The 21,797-nt window shown below is 45.0% G+C and overlaps 1 protein-coding gene across 1 annotated transcript in view; it reads right to left on the reverse strand.

The window, feature by feature from the left end:
* Window positions 1-21,797, reverse strand: part of LOC115090683 (poly(U)-specific endoribonuclease-like) — a 158,455-nt gene that overhangs the window by 55,633 nt on the left and 81,025 nt on the right. Inside the window, exons 4-5 of the mRNA XM_029600110.1 lie at window positions 8,712-8,833; window positions 8,504-8,616 (exon numbers count right to left, since the gene is read on the reverse strand). Coding sequence (XP_029455970.1) covers window positions 8,504-8,616; window positions 8,712-8,833 — 235 coding nt within the window. The remainder of the gene's footprint in view (window positions 1-8,503; window positions 8,617-8,711; window positions 8,834-21,797) is intronic.

A 21,797-nucleotide genomic window follows, 5' to 3' on the forward strand; every position in this document is an offset into this window, starting at 1 on the left:
AAGAATTTTTTCCTGCGAATTTGTGTAACTCTTACCACGTCTGGGTAAACCCAGATTCTTTCCCCCAGATATAATTTATTCCTTGCTTTAAGAAAATTTCTTAACACAGTATCTCTTTCTGTAGATATTGCAAATGTAACCAGTAATATGCCCCTCCTCTCTATCTGCTCTTCCTGAGAGGTCTCCAAAAAGCCAGATAAATCTTCCAAGGGGGATAATAAAGGCTTATTCTTCTTAGGGATGCTTTTCACTCCTTCTCCTTCTCCACTTTTCAAAATATCAGGTAAAAAGTACACTTTTATTACATTTGGCATATTTGTGGGAGAGTAAGATAGTATGTCTTTAAAGTACTTATTTAATTGTTCAATAGGAGAAATGAGTTTACATTTTGGGAAATTTATCATCCTCAGATTATTATATCTGAGTCTATTCTCTAAGATTTCTATTCTTTTGTCATTTCTAGTCTCCCCTTGAATTAAAGTCATTTGTGTCTCTTTAATTTGTTCTACTTGATTATCTAACTTTTGTATTTTAGTAGAGTTGGACAGTACTACTGGATTAACCATTAATGACTGTTCCTGAAAAGCTTGAAAGGCTTGAGTTAGAGATACTATAGTTTTCTCAAAAACAGAAATGGCATTCCATAGTGTATCTAAAGTAACAATTTCTGGTTTTGTTAACAATGATACCTCAGGTATAACTACTGGAGATCTCTGAGAAAAAGTAAATAAATTGTCCTTTCCTGTTAGTGTCTCCCTTTCATTGGGTATTGGAGTTGAACTTCCAATCCCAGAAATCGTCCCGATATTAATCTCCCTCAGGGCAGATAAAACTTCCTCACCCTGAAGGTGTCCAATTTTTACAGCGACTGTTGCTCCCTCGACCGCTTCCCCACCTTGTGACATCTTTGGTCTTAAGGGGCTAGCAGTATCAGTCGCTGTATCGTGGAAGGGGTGAGAAGGGGTCACAGGAGCACCAGGGCTCAGGGATGTTTCGTCAAGGGGTAGAGGATTCTGCTCCTGATCCTGTAACCCAACTGACTCTCCTGGTGTAACCCCCACTGCAGGGTAGAATTCTTTAATCTTTGTTTGAGTTGGGGAGGCCTGGCGAGGGGTCGAGGTTCCCTCCCCTCACCTTCCCTTTCCGTTTTGTATGTGGCATTTGTTCACAAGAAAACAAAAATCAAACAGAGTCTGAGTTCTACTTACTGACTGCTTTCTGTCTTAGAATCTCTCAGTGGAAGGGCTGCTTGGATCCGAGGATGAATAGTTAACTTTAAAGGAAATTTTTTATGAAGACTTCTCCCGAACAAAATCAAAGCCGCGCGCGCGGCTTAGGCAGCGCGCCGCTACAGCCCTGATTTTATAGGCTGGGTCTCGGTGGGGGCGGAAGTGACGTCACGCCCCTCTCCACTCCGGGACTCCCGAGTCAGATGTAAGGACTCTTAGGCAGTGGGAAAAGGCTCCTCGGCTGGACAAACCTTGCCTCCTCTTTCTCTCAGGTCAGCCCCCCTTAAGCATAGTTTAATGGGACAAAAACCAACATGGATTTAGCAAAGGAAAGTTTTGCCTCACCAATCTGCTGCCTTGTCTTCAATCTGTTGAACCCACCGGTCTGAATGAGAAGATTGAATGGTATACTCTAATTTACGATATTTTTGAGCTTTTTCAGTTTTTCATTTTGTACCCCACTAGCTGGCATCAAAGTTCCTCCTTTTTGAGGACTCGAGTATACAGTATATAAAAACCCCCGACAATACTAGTTTCCAATATGGCCGATGGATGACGTATGTATCCTTGTTTGGATAGTTTTAAGTTCATTTCACATTCAAGATGGCCGACAGATGACGTTTAACTCCATTTTTGGATAGTTTTGAGGTGGATCCAGATTCAAAATGGCCGACTGATGACGTTTAACTCCATTTTTGGATAGTTTTGAGGTGTATCCCGATTCAAAATGGCCGACTGATGACGTACTTATCCTATTTTGGACAGATTGAAATCATCCCTGCATTCAAAATGGCCGACAGATGACGTCAAATCCCTTATTTGGATAGATCAAAGGTATATTCCCATCCAAAATGGCGCCCGATAACATTTTAATAAATTATAGGTTTAATTAGAGTTTCCTAAGCAATTAAAGATGGTGGTTAGATGACGTAGATGACCATAATTGGTTTTTCACGTCATTTCCTTTTTCAATTTGGCGGGAATTTTTCTACCTTATAGTCCGGCGTTTCAGGCCGCCGTCTGTCAATGCCACAGCAGCGATAAGAATACAGCATACATCGCGCATGTAAGTACGTTACTTGCAACTGCCTTATACATTGTTTGATTACCAGGTCTATTCGAGAGTTTTATTATGGACAATACTTTTCATTTTCATTTATATATCGCATTAGTCTGAGTGAAGAAGAACCTCTTTGACCCAGAAAAATAGCATTGCCACAATTTCAGCGTAAGCACAACATTTGATTGGTAAGCAGTTTTGCTATCATTTTTTGAGTGAGCCTGCACTTTCCAAATCATGCCATGCAATATAGATGTTTTTTCATCTTCATTAAGTTTGTATGTTTTTGAACATTTCTCTCAGGTGAATTCTCACAGCCTAGACATATGGATACCATCCATGCTTAAAAGTCATTCCCTGATGAAGAGAGTCCACTCGAAACATTGCAGTGTCGGGATTAAAAGACTTATTGCATGAAGTTTTCGATTCAGCATCTTTGCGACAGAACTGTGAGTTGTGAAGTGGTATAACATCATTTAGTTGTATACCACCCAAGTTACACTGGACTGCTGGGGTTTTCCAATGATTATAACCTTTCTCCAACAACCTGCACATTGGAGTTGGATTAAGTAGCCATAAGAGGCTTCTTTATATAGCCCAGTATTGGCACTTTATGAGGTTTCCCCAGTTCAAAATACATACTTTCATTTTCTAGCTAGACTTTTTCATAATATATTGGGTTTTTTTACGGCATAAATAAGCATGTGGATAAAGGTAAGCCAGTTGATTTAGTGTACCTGGATTTCCAGGAAGAATGAATTTGACAAAGTCCCTCCTGAGAAACCTCTTAAGAAATTTAAAAAAAATGTCATGGGTTAGAGAGCAGTGTCATATTGTGGATTGGTGACTGGTGAAAAGATAGAAGCCAGAGTAGGTCTAAATAGTAAATGTTCCCAATGGAGAATAATGAAGTGTCCCAGGGATCTATTCTAGGACCACTGCTTTTTTTCAATATATTTATAAATGACCAGGAAATGTGAACAACAAATGAGATAATCATTTTTGCCAATGATACAAAATTATTAATAGTTGTTAAATCACAAAAGGATTGTGAGAAACTGCAAGAGGACCTAGCTAAACTAGACTAGGCATGTAAAAGGCAAATGAAATTTAATGTGGACAAGTGAAAAATGATGCAAATTATAGCTACACAAAGCAAGACTCCACATTAGGTGTCACCACTCAGGAAAGGGATCTAGGCGTCTTCGTTGAAATCTTCTGTTCGGTGTGCAGCAGCAGCCGCCAACAAAGCAAATAGAATGCTAGGAATTATTAGGAAAGGAAGGGAGACTGAATCCAAGATTGTGCGGTAGCATTTCAGCGACTTTGCTAATTTCCTAATTCTTACCTGCTAGCCACATGCCAGGCAGAAAAGAAGGGCTAAGGAGAGATTCCTCTGACTTTCCCTCTTGCAGGCCCTATGGATTCCCATGTGCAGAGGATGCCAAAACTGGGAGTCGAGTCATTGGGGTCTACTCTGGCAGAAGTACCCATCTCTTCCCCGGACTCATTGACATCTCTGTCCCTGATAAACAGGACTCCTCCACTGAATCCTGCTGCACTTGGGCTTTGCCTCCACAGCTGGAAGAGTCGCACAAAGAGGATATTGGAGAGACTCTGCTCCAGGCAGAGAACGCTGCAGCGAGCAGCTCAGCAGCTTCTTTCGGTGCTGTCATCTCCGATGGATCAGTGGGGTTTCCTGCTATCAGCTCTTGGTGATCTGAAGGTTTGAGTTTTCCTCAGCAACAAGCTGGTGGAACTTCAATTTCCTTACCGGGTTTTTCCCTAGTAAGACCTGCCCAGAACACCCTGGAATCTATTTGGGAGGCCATAGAAGGACTAGGGCTTTCTTTAACAGCACAGTTAAACCCTCTTGTTACAAAATGTTCTGATTTAGGAAGCTTGAGTTCAAGCTCTAGAACATTTTAAAACAAATACTGGGTGGCAATCTGATCTAATATTTCAAGAACTGGACATCATCAAATCAGTACAACAATCTATTATAAAAGAAAATCTTCTGTTTTCAAATAAGATGGAAAATGTTGAAAATTCCATGAGAGCCAGAAATTTGAGATTTATTAATTTTCCTAATTCACCTCTTATTTCACCTAAGGATATGATCAAAAGATATTTCCTGGAAATATTCGGAACAAGTTCTTCCCCCAATTTCCAAGGTTTACTATTTACTTCCTTTTAAAGGAGACACTGGTATACCTGTTCGAGGTTCTTCAACTCCTGCAATTGAATTGGATAATATTTTGGCTATATTAGTATTTTCTTGGGAAAAAGAAAGGCCTCCTGGTAGAGGAGGGTGGGTCCTGGGTACCAGTGGAGAGCTGCTAAAAAGTGTTGCATAGTATTCACGCATTTACACCACTGCATCTTTCACTCCATCTCCGAAGAGATTCTTCCTGGTGCACGTCACATCAGCGAGTTTGTCCTGCCCGTCCTGTTGGAGGTCAGACGTCCTCAGCCATGCAAGTCTGCGGATGCAGACTTGCATGGCTGCGGTAGAGACCCTCAACCCGTCGCGAAAAATTATGGTTTGCTCGGACCCCGTGCTTTTCACACTCCAGTCTCTTATGCACCAGCGCTTCAAGGGTGTCCTTCCTGCTGCTGAGGCAGCTGCTCAGCCACCCCCTGCAAATGTGGGTAATCAGCATGTTGCCTTGAAACATTTCTCCCAAGAGCATCCATGGCCTTTACTCTGGAGCACCAAGAAATGGGTCAGAGTGTGTTTGGAATTCTTGAGTGCGGATTTAGGAACCACAGACTGGTGTGGTAGCTGACACCTGTTGAATCAGAAAGCATTTTGAACAAGATAAACCACGTCCGCCTTCTTGTTGATGGGTAGAACTAAGCGGGGGTGCTCCCACATCCTCAACAGTAAGTCCACAAGGATTTCGTGCACTGGGACTGCCATGATCTCCTTCAGAGGCTCCACAAACTGGAGGATATCCAGCATTTTGTACCAGGTATCCTCTTCCATTTGCAACTGAAATGGGATGGTCTTCGCCATCTCCCTGTCTAATCCTGTGAAGGAGAGGTCTTCAGAAGATTTCTTTCTATTGGCAGGAAAAGACAATTTTGAAGACCCTCTGACACATTGTCACAGACATCACAGGTGTCATCCCCCCAGGGGATGACACCTGTGATGTCTGTGACAATGTGGGTCAGAGGGGCTCTGTGATGTCTGTGACAATGGGGTAAGAGGGGCTCTCAACCTCATTTCCTGATGGCAGGGACGGGGCCCTGCATGCTCTGCCTCCAGCCAGAGGTATGGGCACTGACTCAGTTGGCCATCAGGGCCTCCAGATGAGCTTCCTCCTCCAAGGAGCCATGAACCAGCACCAGATTGGTTGGTAGTGCAATCCTGGGAACTGACACTGGCTGTGCCAGTAAGGCATGAGCATGTACAGACATTCCGATAGTGGCTCGAGGAGGGATGGTGCCAGTTTCAGGGTCATCGGTGCTGTGACACCCAGACTCCGCATCACCTTCTCCACGGCCATCTGTACATGCTTCTATAACTCCACCTCAAAGATCGCCGATGCTAGTATTGACTGGGATCCATGAGGGATCACCACATCCTCTTCAAAACCAAGGAGGATTGGTAGTGGGCATAGGAACTGGTGGAGACCATTGCAAACACCAGGCATCAGTGGAGAATTGGCGGTCCAATCCACAGGGATGCTTCGGGGACATCGCAGTCATAGCTGGTGCATCCCTGCACTCAGCACCATGCATCAACGGGGTCTGATGCCAATGCTTCTTCAGCTCCAGATGCTCACATCGGTCCTTCCTTGGTGCTGAGGTCAAACTGGATATCTTCAACCAGGAAGAGACAGACAACGGTCAGTCTTCAGGGTCCCTAACAGCCATCAACATCGACGAAACCAATGGCTCCCCTGATGTCAATGCCTTGGTGTCCATTGGTGTGGCTCCATGGTGCCGATGCCTTCAATGCCTATGTCAATGGACCAGCCTTCTCCTACCCAGAGATGCTCCATCTTCTCGAGTCAGATTTTGAGTCCTTTAGGGGTCATCTTGGCGGACTTGCTACAACCCCAGAAATCATGTGATGCCCTCAGAAAGAGGACACATTGATCATAGTGATCCACGATCCACATTGTCCTTGAGCTTCAGGGGCATGGCTTAATACCGGACAAGGTCATGTCGGCACAAAATAAAAAGGATGACAAACTGAATTCAATAGTGGTAACCAATGATTAGCGGGCACAAAGGACACCACCACTCAGGAGACATCAGTGAAAGGAAACTTACCGAAACACCAAAAAACGTGGCTAAGACGACTAAAGGGATGAAGACCAAAGGATCCTGTGCTGCGCAGGAAAAACATGCTTGAAAATGAAGAAAATACTTGCAAAACCGCGTAAAGTGAGGAGAGACGCAATTATCCACGGCCATGAAGCTCCGTGGAAAAAAAAAAAAAAAAAAGAGATAGAGGGGACCCCTCGTGGATGAGTGGCATAATGGTATGCTGAGCATACTCAAAGAGGCTTAGTCAAAGTACATGTTTTCCATGCCAGGATCCATTCGATGATGTCACCCATGTGAGGACTGCCATCCTGTTTGTCCTTGGAGAATATTATATTTATTATGAATGTGATTGCTGTTATCTGCCCAGAACAACGATGTCGGGTTAGGGCAGAATATAAGAATGTTTTAAATAAATAAAATATAATGAAATAAATAGAATCGTTAGAGAGAGCAGGACTTGAGCTTTCTTTACAGCCAAGAACAGCTATGTCAGAGACCAATGAATTAAGGAGTGTTCGTCAGAGCGCACAGTTTAACTCTTAGGTGTGCACATATATAATGTGCAAACTTTTCTGTCAATGCAGAAAAAAGTTCTGTGCACAAAACATGTGCATACAGCAATGTTTAAGTTAGTGTCCTCACATGGAAATTCCATGCTAATGATGGCATTAGCTATTATCTCCTAATGCACAGAGATGTGTTGGTTTAACCTTATGTTTTCTTAGTGCTGGAAACTTAACTCCTAGTCTAAGGTGCAGAAAAGTTTCCAGTGTTAATATTAACCTACAGGTGGAAGCCTGAGTTCCTGTGATAGTACCTGTACTCAATGCTTTATGTGCAGAAAACATGCTTTGTATACTAAAAGCAAGTTTTACATGCATAGAATGTGATTTAAGTGCTCAAAAAATGTTTTCATTGCAGAAAGCATTTTTTGTGAGTATAACTCATATTTTATGCATGGAAAACATGAGCATAAATCATACTTTATATGCAGAAAACATGATTTGTACACATAAACAGTTTTCTGCACATAAAACGTATTATGCGTATAAATCATGTTTTGCTGTTTTCATCGGCCTTTCAGGCAGCAGGAGGAAGCTTATATAGTGCAGATGTGCAAATGAGGAGAGATCAGACAAAAAATAATTAAAGAAAGCTTTATAACTTTTATAAAAAAATTCTAAAATCAGATACATTGCATTGCACTAAGTACTAAATACTAGGACTAGAGGACAGGTAGCAGATTTAAAAAAATGGAGGAAGTATTTTTTCACTCAATGTGTAATCAAGCTGTGGAATTTCTGACTGGAGGATGAGGTCAAAGCATCAAGCATAGTCTGGTTTAAAAAATGGTTTCAATAAGTTCCTGGAGAAAAATTCCATAAACAATTATTAGCCAGGTAGCAAAACCTTATCATTGGAAGTGAGCAACATTGAATGAATCTACACTTTGGGATCTACTAGTTACATCCTAGTGATCTGGACTGGTCACTGTTGGAAAGAAGATGCTGGGCTCAATGGACCTTTGGTCTGACCCATTATGACATCTTATGTTCTGCCTTAGTCCTGGCTGCTTTGCTTCTGTCAGACCTTTTCTTACATGCACGTCTGCAATGTTGAGGCTCTCTCATGTCCTCAGCTCTGCACTACTCTAACAGTTACCAGCTCATCAGGAATTGCAAAAATTCTACACTTTGTAAATTCTGAACCTATCACATCATAAAACCAACCAGCTAACTGGCAGCTAACTGCTCAGAATATACAATATGAAAAAGTAAAGATGTCATGTCTGCTAGAGAAGTATCAAAACGTTTCTGAGGTTACATGGAACTTGGTCAGTATCCAGCTGTATTTCTTACATGAAAGCATTAAAGATATGTCAGCTGATCTGATTCACAGCCAAAAGCTTTCTCATTAATCATATGGTACATACCCTTTTCCTCCCTCCCTGGTATACAGCTGAAACCAGATGCCATACAGTTGGCACTTGAAATCTTTGAGGTTTGGCTTGGACAAGTTTTTTTTAATTAAATACTCATGAGTAAGCTAGAAAAAAGAAAAGGGGAAAGATGATAAGCATTTTCTGGAAGGAAAGACACTAGTAAAATGTTAAATTAGTGAACATTAGCTGCTGTACTCACCTGCATAACCTTTGTCTCCAAAATAGCATCCAGAAAACGATTGTTCTCCGCAACCTCATCAGGAGTCACAACTTCAGCAATACCAGTGGACATCTCATAATTATCCAGAAGAGACACAAATGCTAAATGGAAGGAAAATGCTTTTAATTATGATATTTAACTATAAGAATTATTTGAAAGCACTAGATGAAATGACTGTCAAAAATCATAGGTTTTCAGTGGAGGGCTGTTAGCATTTGTATTAGCGCCACTGTACTGGGAGTATACCAGGATCAGATTGTAGAACTATGCGGAACTGCACTTACTTGGTCTCAGCTGCTGGCAGTGTTTGGCACCAGAGGACATTCTGAAGGCAGCTGAGAGGTGGCACGGGCATTAAGGGCTGCATACAGTGGATGCCCTGCCCCTCCAATTGACAAGTGAGTTGCCATGCTTATAGAGTGGGGGACTATCAGTGTTCATTTATTGAGTGAGAGCCCTTGCTCTCACCTCTCTTTTCCTCCACTATGTGGCTGGCTAGCAAAAGGGCATGACAGAAAAGGCTGCAGCTGGGGACTATCATTGCCAGAAGCCAATACCCAACTCAGAGCAGATCCACATTGCTGCTGTTCCAGTGGGCCAACTCCAACTGTGGCCTTCTCCGCCATGCTGCCAATACAGCTCTCAATGCTGATATTGCTCACCACCTGAACTGTTAAGGAGTCGCCATCTATTTTTCTGCCATGAATCTCTGGTCTTCCCTGTGTAAACTGAAGCTAGGGGGTGGGACTCCCTTTCATTATGTGGCCGAAGTGGTTGTTAGATGCTATAAGTGTAAAAGGAAACCCTGATGTTGGCCCTAGGTGTATGCACACTGTCCTTTCTTCTAATGTGTTTACTGTTGGTGATATCATTGACCCATACAAAGATTCTCCTGCCAGCTGGGATGAAGAATAGGGACAAATGAAAAAGTGTTGACTAAGCAAACCATCTCAATTACCGATATAAAAGAAATGTATTTCTCAGGAATCTTCTCTCTTTCCTAAACAGAGCCAGTAAAAAGGAAGTTGCAATTCAATGGATATACTTCCAACAAAAAATTCAGAAAGATATAACTGGCAAGTTCTAAACCCTTCTGTTAAACTAAATTCTTAAATGCAATTTTCCTAGAACTCTGAAATTGTAATATATTATAGAACTACAGCCCGAAGCTTCAACTGTATCAGATAAGTAAAGTTACCTTTCAGAAAAAACATTTCTATCTACTCAACAGTTCCTTAGTATATGATCTGGAAAGGAATACGATGAGTGAGGTAATCAAATTTGCGGATGATACAAAATTATTCTGAATAGTTAAATCACAAGCAGATTGCGAGACTGGAAGATTGGGCATCCAAATGGCAGATGAAATTTAATGTGGACAAATGCAAGGTGTTGTATAAAGGGAAAAATAACCCTTGCTGTAGTTACATGATGTTAGGTTCCATATTAGGAGCTACCACCCAGGAAAAAGATCTAGGCATCATAGTTGTGGGGAATTATGAGGTTTGCCAGCAGGCCATGTCAGGGGTTAACTCTAACTTCCCTTCTCTCTGACCTTTGCACTGAATGCAGCAAAACTAGCTCATCTTAAATCTCTAGCTTATAATTAACCCTCACTGCCTAGGAGAGGATACCTAGCTGCCACGTATTCAGCTGCAGGCAAAAGACAGACACATGTATGGTATAAGCTTCAGCAGCCAATGAAATGATCTGTACACACCCCCTGAGCCAATGGTCTAATGACACGTCTGTATGCTATGGCTAGGAGAGCCAATGGTCTAATGACACATCTGTATGCTATGGAGAGGGGAGCCAATGATGTGATGGCACATTTGTATGCTATGGATGTATGTACAATAAAAAGGGACCCACGGGAGTGGTCAGCCCTTCTCTTCACTTCCCTTCTTGCCATGAATCCTGCCTGATGTGTCTTCATTGCCGCAATAATAGTGGATAATACTTTGAAATTGTCGGCTCAGTGTGCTGCAGCAATCAAAAAAGCAAACAGAATTTATTTTTATTTATTTATTTATTTTTGTATACTGATATTCGTGGTAGCTTCACACCGGTTTACATCAAATGTATAGAGTATAACAAATAAAATAAATATAAAAGCATTCATAAAATAACCATTAACAATTAAATGAAATATCGAAAGTAATCTAAAATGGCATAAAAGAAAACCAAAAACAAAAAACAATACATCGTAAAAAACATAACAACATATAATTAAAACAAGTTAAAAACTAAACTAGAGATCATGTGATGCAGTGAGGAGGTCTCTACCTTGCGCTCTGGGTGACTCTCCCCTGCAAAGTCGTCCCAAAGCGGCAGTTCTTGGTGAAAATCGCTGTGAGAGGCCAGATAAATGACCTAAATTGCATGTCTACCCGTCCACCGCGCAAAGACAAGGACAAAGCTGCTAAACCTAACGCCAAGATGGCCGCCGCCATACCAGCTAGCCCTGAAAATGCACAAAATGAGGCAAACACAGCATCTATTACCTCGGCAGTGGTGGCAGCACTGACCCCCCGATTTGATGAACTATCGTCACAAACAGCGGAGGTGAGAAACTCACTGGTGGATTACAACACTCGAAAGGATGTAGTGGAAGGCCGTGTGCATGTAGTAGAAGATGACACGATCGCACTACAAGGAAAAGTGATAAACCTGGAGAAATTAATAGCTGCACATGAAGTCAAAATAGATGACTTGGAGAGCTGGTCGCGACAGGTGAATCTCCAATTTGTGGGCCTCGAAGAACATATTTAGGACTATAGCTTACCTCAGCTCCTGGAATCATGGCTGTCGAACGAACTGGGCCTACATGAAGTGGAGTTAGCTCGTCTAACTTCACACTGGTAACGGAAGTGAAGTGAGCGGCAGGGGTTAAAAAGAGGTGAAAGAAAGGTCAAAGAAGGGATAATAGTGGGAAGGGTGAAGGTGGCCTATAGAAGCAGGGTATTTCAAATGGGTAAATCGTGATTGGAGGAAAAGGGAGGATATAAAGGGAAGACGGTTGCCCGCCTCTGTCTGAGAGGAACGGCTGAGGCAGCGGGCAGTGGCTTTTTTCCTGGGTTGGGATCAGCGTTAAACAAAAACAATTCAGTAGGTGGCCTTCATATAAAATTAATAATAATTTTGGTAATACTGAGAGCAGTTTCCAAGTTTAAGCTAGTGTTATAGCTGTAGAGTGCAGTTTCAGATGGTGTTATACATATAATACTAATACCATAAGAATATATTTAACTGTAATTAGTGCTAATTATCACCAGAAGCTTTAGTTGTTTATTTCCTGCTCCGGACCCCCCCCCCCCCTTTCTCCCCGCGGCTATTATGCCCAAAAAAGCCCCCGCTCGTGGACGGCTTCCCCCCCGTCTCCCTGGCGTTTCGCCCCGTGCTGTGCCTGCCGCCTCAGCCTCGTTCCCTCGGCCTGCGCGCACTCCCCGCCCCCCCCCCCCTTGTCCCGGCGCGCGCCCCATACTGCCCGCGCTCCTTCTGAGCCTGTTTGTCCCGGGCTGCTCGCCTCACATCCCGAAAGCATGCAGCGGGTTGCGGCGGTCGACTCCGGTGAGAGCGGCCCCGAGCCCGAAGAAGTCAGCGATGAGGTGCGAGATAGGGTCCCGCCCACGGAGGCGGGTGAGAGCGAGGACATAGCGGAGGTGTCCCTCAACGCCTCCGTTTTGTCATTTAGTTTTTTGGAGCAGCCCGTGCCTTCCCCCCCTCACAGCAAGCAAGTTGTACCTGAAGCTGTCGCCCCAGCGCTATCTCCGGTGCAAGCGCCTATCGTGCGCGGTAAGGGGGCGGGGCTAGCGATGGTTCGCGCCGGGTCGGCGTCGCTGCGTGGGTCGAGTCGCAAATCAGGAGGCAGGAGTAGGGAGAGGGCCCGAGGCAGTATGGGAGGATTGCGTAGTAGCAGTGCGGGAGGGGTCCTCGATCCTTTGCCCTGCCGGGCGCCGGTAATTCAGCTGAAGGGTTTTAAAGGGTCAGGCAGCAGAGCAGCGTGGGACAAGAGGGAGGAAGGGAAATATCCCTCCAGTTTTGTACCGGAAGTAGGAGGCAAGGAGCAGCCGGGCAGCTGCGCCAGTGTCGGAGTGAGGCAAACGGCAGGTACAAACAGTAGACGCGGTAGGGGAGAGGGTTCGGCAGATAATAAGGGACGGGAGGCTCTGTATGGGAGGCATGCGAAGGGGATTCAGACGGAGCATTATAGCGATGACGGACAGGATTTCGGAGGGTGGAGGGCATGGGAGCAGGATAGTTTGGGGAGTAGGGTACTGGTTCCCAGCAGCGGTCCGATGGGTGTGGGGGCAAGGGGTGACGTGGGGGGCCAGTCGTTTAAGGTCAATATTAGTAAAAGTGGAAATAGGGAGGTACAGGGTTGGTGCGGGTCAAGGACCAATACAGAGGGCAGAAGGGAGGTTTTTTGTCTTTCAGAGGCGGAGGATGATGCACAACCTGGGACATCGAAGCAAGAAGCATGGAGGGACAGGGACTTCGCGGATGAAGGAAGGGGACAAGGTTCAGGATCGGAGAAGGGAAGTCGGGGAAAAATTACTAAGCGAGTGTGGGAGACAGCACAAGCTTCAGGTGAGGCATTAAAAAAGAAAAAGTCTAACAAGGGGAAGGCTAAGAAGAAAAATGCGAAGGTTTCGAGCAGTTCGTCGGATAGCGATGCTGACTCATCTGAGGAGTCTTCGGAATCAGGTCCAAGGTATCCTGTGGTGTTGGCTGAAGGGCCGTTACACGGGGCAGGGCAGTCGGCCTGTGCTACATTAGCTGAGCTGTGGGTGGGAGTTCCTAGGAAATTGCGGAGACGGATTCGTAAGCGAAGGTATGTGAACATCTTTCGGTTATTGGAAGGGAGGAGAGGTGTGAAGAAGAGTAAGAAGAAGGATAAAAAGAAGCAGACTAAGTTAGGGGGGTTAAAGTGGCAAAGAATATAGTCAATTGGGTGAGGGGATTTTTGAGGTTAGCGAGCGTGGTGGGACATTATGACTCGTCACAGTATGGGGCTCTATTAGCATATGCTGATAGTATACTAGGGGCGTTCCGGGATTACGAAGGTTGGGCGTGGCTCAACTATGACGAGAAATTTCGGGACAAGATGGCGGGGACTAAAGCCATGTGTTGGGGATCGCAAGATATTAATTTGTGGTTAACACAAATGACATATAAAGGAGTGCGGGGATAGAAGTCAGTCAGTGTAGGGACTAACGGGATTAGTGAAGTTAAGGGATTTCGCGGCAGTAGTGAGGCAGGGCAGTCCTTTCGGGCGGGCGGATTGGCTGGGAGGGGATTGCAAGGAGTTAGGCCGAAGGCGGGAGGGAATGACGTGTGCTGGAGATTTAATAGAGCAGCCTGCTTATTTCCGGATTGCAAGTTCAGACACGTGTGTGCTACCTGCGGAGGAGCTCATTCTGCACTCAAATGCGGACAGGGTAGCGGGCTGTCAGGAAAGGGTGGAAAAGTTTGAGGGTTTGCATGACTTGGCGTTTTCGCCGGTATCGTTGTCTGCCATGAGTCCCTGGTTGGTCAAGTATCCTAAACGGGAAGTGGGGAGATTTTTATGGGAAGGGTTTAAGGAAGGTTTCATGATCCCATTTGTGGGTTCGAATCGTGGGGGGAGGGGTAGGAACGCGAGGTCGGCTAAAATATTCGCGGAGATAGTTCGGGATAAGATAGGGACAGAAATTAGGTTAGGGAGGGTAGCGGGGCCGTTTGTGTCGCGGCCATACGTGGAGATGTATTTATCCCCGGTGGCGGTTATTCCGAAGAAAGAAGCGGGTAAGTTCCGGTTTATATTAAATTTGTCTCATCCTAGAGGATCCTCGGTAAATGATCAGATACCTCGCGAATTTTGTTCGGTGCGATATGCTTCGTTCGATGAGGCAGTGGGCCTGGTACAGTCGGCGGGAAGAGGGGCGCTATTAGCGAAAGCGGATATAGAATCAGCGTTTCGTTTGCTGCCCATTCATCCGAGCTGCTTTCCTTTGTTGGGTTTTCAATTTGAAGGCAATTATTATGTAGATAAATGTTTGCCGATGGGATGTGCTGTGTCTTGTGCTTTTTTCGAAGCGTTCAGCACATTCTTGCATTGGGTGGTTGAGCAAAGGAACGGGTTGGGCCGCATAGTACATTATTTAGATGATTTTTTATTTGTTGGCCCTGCTAAATCGGACATTTGTGGGAGACAGCTCAGGGGATTCTTGCAGGTAGCTAATGAGTTTGGGGTACCGGTTGCAAAACAGAAGACGGAAGGGCCAGTATCGAGCTTAGTATTTTTAGGAATTGAACTTGATTCTGTGAGAATGGAAGCTCGCTTACCGGAGGACAAGGTGCAGAGATTACATAAGTTAGTTTTGAAAGTAGCCCGGGCAAACAAAGTTACGCTTCGCAAAATGCAGTCGCTGATTGGGGCGTTGAACTTTGCTTGTCAGGTGATCCCGATGGGTAGAGCCTTTATTAGGCGGTTATCGGGTGCGACAGCGGGGATACGTGTCAGTCATCATTTCATTAGGGTGACACAGGCGGGTGAAGGAAGAATTGAGGGTTTGGGAGGAATTTCTGTGGACATTCAATGGTGTATGCATCATGCAGAGTAGTGAGGTCACCAATAGGGAATTGGAATTATTTACCGATGCAGCGGGGGGCGTGGGTTTTGGTGCCTATTTTCAAGGAAGTTGGTGCGCGGCGCAATGGCCGGAGGAGTGGCGGGCGGACGGGCTACTCGAGAATATAACTTTTCTAGAGCTCTTCCCTATTGTGGTCGCGCTTTGTATCTGGGGTAAATGGTTAGCTAATAAGAAAGTTTTGTTCTGGTGTGATAACTTGGGTGTAGTTCAAGTTATTAACAGATTGTCTGCAAAATGTCCTAGAGTATCGGAATTATTGAGGGAATTAGTTTTTCAATGTCTGACTTTGAATGTCACTATTAGAGCGAGGTATGTGCCAGGGGAGCAGAATGTAATTGCAGATGCACTCTCTCGTTTTAAGTGGCAGGAATTCAGAGCGCTGGCGCCAGGAGCCCGAGCCGAAGGAGAGCAGTTCCCAGAACACCTGTGGAGGCTGGGACGGTTTCCGCGTGGACGTTGATCGAGAAGTCATTGGCGCCCGCTACTTGGAAAACGTATCAGAGAGGATGTAGAGTGATCAGTCAGTATTTGGAAGGAAGGGGATGGAAGGGAGGTCCGGTACAGGATCGGGTTATGGTGGAATTTGTCTTATGGGCAAAAGCGGGGGGATACTCATTAGCAGTAGTACGCTCATATTTGGGGGGGGTTTTCATTTTTTCAGAAATTAAAGGGATGGGGGAATCCCGGAGGGAGTTTTCTATTGCAACGGGTGTTAAGAGGGTGGACCCGGGAAGCAGGAAGGGCGCTGGATAGGAGACTTCCCATTCGTTACGAAGATTTGGGAGTGTTGGTCGGCAGTTTGCCGGCTGTTTGTGTATCCGGTTATGAAACGCTTTTATTTCAGACCGCGTTTGTGATAGCGTTTTTTGGAGCCATGCGGGTGACTGAGTTGGTTGCTACTACTAAAAGGTGTACATCAGGAACAGGATTGTTAGCGGAGAATGTGTGGTTGGGTCACGAGTCTGTGTCCCTTTGCATTCATCGTTCTAAGGTAGACCAGTTAGGTAAAGGTCAAGTGGTGACATTAGTTCCAGCTGCGGATGTATTGGTGTGCCCGGTACGGTGTCTGCAGCGATTTGTGGCTGTAAGACCTAGGAGGGGTGGTTTATTGTTGTTACACCAAGATGGTTCGTCGGTTACGGTTTACCAGTTTGTTCAAGTTCTGAAAAAAGTGTTGCGGTTCGTGGGATGGGATGAACAGAGGTATACTTCACATTCGTTCCGGATTGGGGCGGCGATGTCGGCGGCGGAAAGGGGTCTTAGTAGCAGTGCCATTCAGTCCATTGGGAGATGGAAGTCCAATGCATTTTTGACATATGTCCGGAAAAATCAATAAAGGGGGTATATCACAAAAAAAAAAAATATCAAACACGAGTGCTGATGGATGATATTAATATTGATATGTTTCTTGCAGAGATGAGACAGCGATCGGGGGCACAGGAATGGGTCTGGGTAGTGGGCCATTCCTTTATTCATTGGGCGCAGCATAGAGCTGAACGGCGACCTTATGGAACACATTTGGAATTGGAAAGAAGGCATTGGAATGTCAGATGGCTCAGTCGTCGAGGAATGCAATGGGATGGACTGCTACCTTTCTTGCAAACCTGTGTGTTGGAGATGCCGATGCCAAAATTGTTGTTAATACATTTGGGGGGTAATGATCTTGGACAAGGGGCCTGCAAGTACTTGATTGCAAGAATCAAGAAGGACTTTGGCACATTGTTCAATGGGTTGCCTGATACGAAATTGGGGTGGTCAGATATAATTGTGCGGATAAAATTTCTGGGCCTGCCATTATGGTGCAAGATAGTGAAGAAAATGAACAAACAAATTGGAAAATGGGTGGTACAGCAAGGAGGGATTTGGGTTCGACATGAATGGGCATGGGAAGTGATTCCGGGTTTTTTCAGGGCTGATGGCGTGCATTTATCTGATATAGGGAATGATCTGTTTAATAATGATATACAAGAAGGTTTGGAACATATGATATTTAACTTGGAGGCCGCAGGTGGGGGGGAACAATGATAAAGGAGTCAACATTGTTCCTGTGGCGGTAATACCCGAGCCCATAAGGTTTGGAAGTTATGTAATGGTTAAAAGTTGGAAGAAGAGGGGGAATCTCGTGTAGTGCGGGGGGGCTGTTACTCGAGATTAATGATGAGCAGGAGGGGGGCCGATGCTCAGAGGATTGTATTAATTATGCTCTACCACTGGAAGAGGTGGGGAGCAGGATTGAAATATGTAAAGGGATTATGTATTGTATGAATTGGTTGAGGGCTCGGGTAAGGTTAATAAAACTGCGGCCTTTATTGTTCCAAACAAAAGATTCTTGTCATTTGTGAAGGTGAAACGGGGAAAAGGGTAAAGGGTGGGGGTGAAGGATATTAAAGCGAATCTGATATCTTCCAGTTACTGACCTCGTGAGCCAACTAAAAGTAGAGCGTGCGCACCAAATCGGAACTAAACAACCAGAAAGGAAATCACCCAGAGTAGTTGTGGCAAAAATCTTAAACTACTCCCATAAAGTACAGATTCTGCAAGCGTACCACAAAAAGAAAGATTTAAGCTACGAGGGGAAATGACTGCTCATTTTTCAGGACTTCTCTAATAATGTGGTGCAGTTGAGATGGGCGTTCGCGCCAGTCTGTACAAATCTGGTTAATCGGCAAATCCGCTTCGCGATCCTCTACCCAGCAAGGCTCAAGGTGTGGACTGAGTCAGGGATCAAGTTCTTTGATACTCCCAAAGCAGGGGGACTGTATTTACAAGATGTCTCGACGAGCAGCAATACCTGATCGTCCCGGCGTGGATCTGATAAAGTGTCATCTTTGAATTACGAGTCTGAGCCTGTTAGCAGGGCAAGAAACCCACTCCACTCAGTCAAGAGACCTCATACTGCACCTTCAGTAGCTTTGGGATAGGTCTGTTGTGTTTCACTGTTTAGTTACCAGTTAATTAACGTGATTACTCTGTTTATAGATTAACCCCGAAAGATCCCAGGGTGATGTGGGTATATGGGTACCAAAACATATTTTGTGATTGCTCCCATGGCTACCCATGAGTGCTTTGCTCTCTGGAGGGGGTTTTTTGTTGTCTTTGTATGGGGAAGAGGCACCCACACGCTCCCAATTATGCTCTCCGGTAAAGGGAATGGATCCCTTTGTCATACGGTTATTCTAGGGGAAAAAGGGAGGGGGGAAGTGAGGGAGGGGAAGGGAAGGTTGAACTGTTTAGAAGCCTTACAAAACAGAGATGAGACATATATACAATATGTATCTCCTCATAGCAGATGGCGCTTAAGGATATCACTGCAGGAGTATTATTTCCATGGCCCTACTGATTCCGGTGTGTTGATGTTGTGGAAGGGTACGCAAAAGCGGCAGGGAGAGACATATTCATTACATGACTGTCTTCCTATCCTAACCCATAACAGCAATGACTGAGGGGGTGAAATATCTTTCATGGAATGTAGCGGGGCTGGGAACACCGATAAAGAGGGAGAAAGTTTTGTCCAATATTAATAGGGTCAAAGGGATGGTCATTTTTCTGCAGGAGACACATACGAGAGTCAATGCTCACCTAAAACTTAAAAAGGGCTGGATTTTAATATCTACACGCGGGCGTAGATTTGTGCGCACAACCCGGCGCACACAAATCTATGCCCGATTTTATAACATGTGTGCACAGCTGCGCGCAATTTATAAAATCCACCTTGAGTGCGCCAAGCCCTAGGGGAGCCCCGATGGCTTTCCCCATTCCCTCCGCCCCCCCCCCCCCCCGCACATTCCCCTCCCTTCCCCTATCTAACCCGCCCGCCCTACCTAAATCCCCCCATACCTTTGTTTTCTTATTTACCCCTGCCTCTGGGCAGGCGTAGGTTGCGCGCACCGGCCAAGTGCTGGCGTGCGAACCCCGGGCCCAGCGGCAGTGGAGAGGTCTCTGGCCACGCCCACGCCCCACCCCCGGACTTCCCCGCCCATTTTTTCAAGCCCTGGGACTTACACGTGTCCCAAGGCTTGCGCGCAGGGCTTTTAAAATCTGCCCCAAAGGGTTTAACCAGATTTTTGTCGCCCATGGAACCTCACATAGTAGAGGCGTAGCAATCCTGATTCACAAATCCATATCCTTTCAGCATCAAAAGTCCTTTATAGACCTCAATGGGAGATTTATTATTATAGAAGGGCTCTTGTTTGATAAAGCTATCATTTTAGCTTCGATTTATGGTCCAAACCATTATGATCATCATATTTTCTCAGACATAGTGACCAAAATTATGTCCCTACAGCGCACACCGAAAGTGGTGGTGGTGGGGGCGACTTCAACTGTGTAGCTGATCCAACATTAGACCGCTTGTCTATGGCGCCAGGGAGACCACTTGGCATTCCCTTTCTGTGTGAATCTTTACACTTACTAGATTCCTGGCGGATATTTAATCCAGGGGCCAGGGAGTTTACCCACCAGGCCCGAGCCTCGGATGCCAGATCTCAAATAGATTATATTTTAATTTCTGACTCCCTGTTTTCACTACTCCAGAGCTCTTGCATTGAACCCCTAGTTATTTCAGACCACTGTCCAGTTTCTTGTGCTATGCGTGAGAGGGGGGTGGCATAGGGACCCGGGGACTTGGAAAATGCCTGTATGGTTGATTCAGGATAAAAATTTCAGAGAATTTCTATTGGAAAAGTGGAAAGAATATCTATTCTTTAACAAAACCCACCAATCTATCCCTATACTTTTCTGGGAAACCGCCAAAGCGGTACTCCGTGGTAACATCATTGAATACTCTATCCGCCGCAAGAAAGAATTAGACAAGCACCTTTTGGACTTGGCGGTGAAACTTAACCAATCTAAACAAGCTTTAATTAGCAATGCCACTGCTGATTCACAGAAAGACTTTAATTTACTCTGATCTGAACTTAATGAGTTATTACATAAAAGGGCGACTTCCTCCCTTGTTCTCTCTAAAACATCGTCTGTACCTTTATGGCAATAAAGTAGGGAGAATGTTATCCAACCTTATCAAAGGTGAGCGGAAATCTACTCACATTACCCACCTTAAAGATCACTCAGGCAAACAGGTCACAAAATCAGAAGACATACTCTTTTTCATGACTATTATCAAGAGCTCTATAGCTCAGACAGAGAGGATTTAGTGAAGAGGGACGGATTTTTACACTATTACTCTACCTAGTCTTACCAGTGAGCAGGTGGCCCGATTAAATTGCCCAAAGTAGAGGAGATTCACATGGTCATCCAGAGCTTATAAAGTCTCAAAGCCCTGGGACCGTATGGGCTCTCTCCCTTTTTCTACAGGACACTTAAGTCCGATATATGTGGCAGCCTAGCTGACGTTTTTAATACCATGGTAGACAAGGGTAAGATGCTGGAATCCTTACGCATGGCCACTATTATAGTTCTACCCAAACCGGGCAGGACCCCAGACTCCCCCACGGCTTACCGACCAATCTCTCTACTCAATGTAGACACAAAAGTTTATGCCAAAGTATTGGCCAATAGATTGGTGGACATCCTACCAGCACTGGTTTCGCCTGGCCAGGCAAGCTTTGTAAAAGGCTGAAGATCTAGTATTAACATTTGACGGCTAGCGCAATTGCTTCATCTATGTCAACAGGAGTTTCTGGATCCTGTGCTGGTAGGATTTGATGCCGAAAAGGCCTTCGACAGGGTGTCCTGGTCTTTTCTTCGATTCACCCTGGAAAAGATGGGATTTGCTGGGTTTTACTTACAGGTGATACAAGTTCTATATTCCAATCCAGAGGCACGAGTAATAGCGAATGGATGTCTGTCCAAGCCGTTTCTATTAACTAGGGATACTCGTCAGGGGTGCCAGATGTCCCCATTATTGCTTATAATATTGTTGGAATCACTGGTACAAAAGTTGAGGCAATTCCTGGACATTACCACCACCCGGGTGGGTCTGATATTAGCTAATACTTTCCTATTTGCAGATGATATTTTGCTTTTTGTCCCGCAAGCACCCACCCTACTCCCAAACATATTGAAGACTTTCTCAGACTTTGGATCCTTTTCGGGTCTTAAATTGAATCTGGACAAATCCGAAGTACTGGATATCATGGGTCATCTTTGTACCACATGGCCCGATATCCCTCTTCGCTTGGTGGATAATTCTCTTAAGTATTTGGGAATCTATATAACGGGGAACCCTGCTCACTGGTATGCTGTGAATATTCCTCCAGTGTTAGAAAAGTTAAGAAAAGTGACAGTTAGCTGGATGGAGCTCCCTCTCTCTTTTCTAGGCCGGATAGCACTGTTTAAGATGGCGTTACTTTCCAAACTACTTTACATACTACAAACCATACCACTAGTGATGTCCCCCACAGACGTGAGGAGTCTTAACCGATTCTGTATCGCCTTCTTATGGCACAACCATAAATCGCGGATAGCTTTA

Source organism: Rhinatrema bivittatum, chromosome 4, assembly GCF_901001135.1.
Source record: "Rhinatrema bivittatum chromosome 4, aRhiBiv1.1, whole genome shotgun sequence".
Lineage (NCBI taxonomy): Eukaryota > Metazoa > Chordata > Amphibia > Gymnophiona > Rhinatrematidae > Rhinatrema > Rhinatrema bivittatum.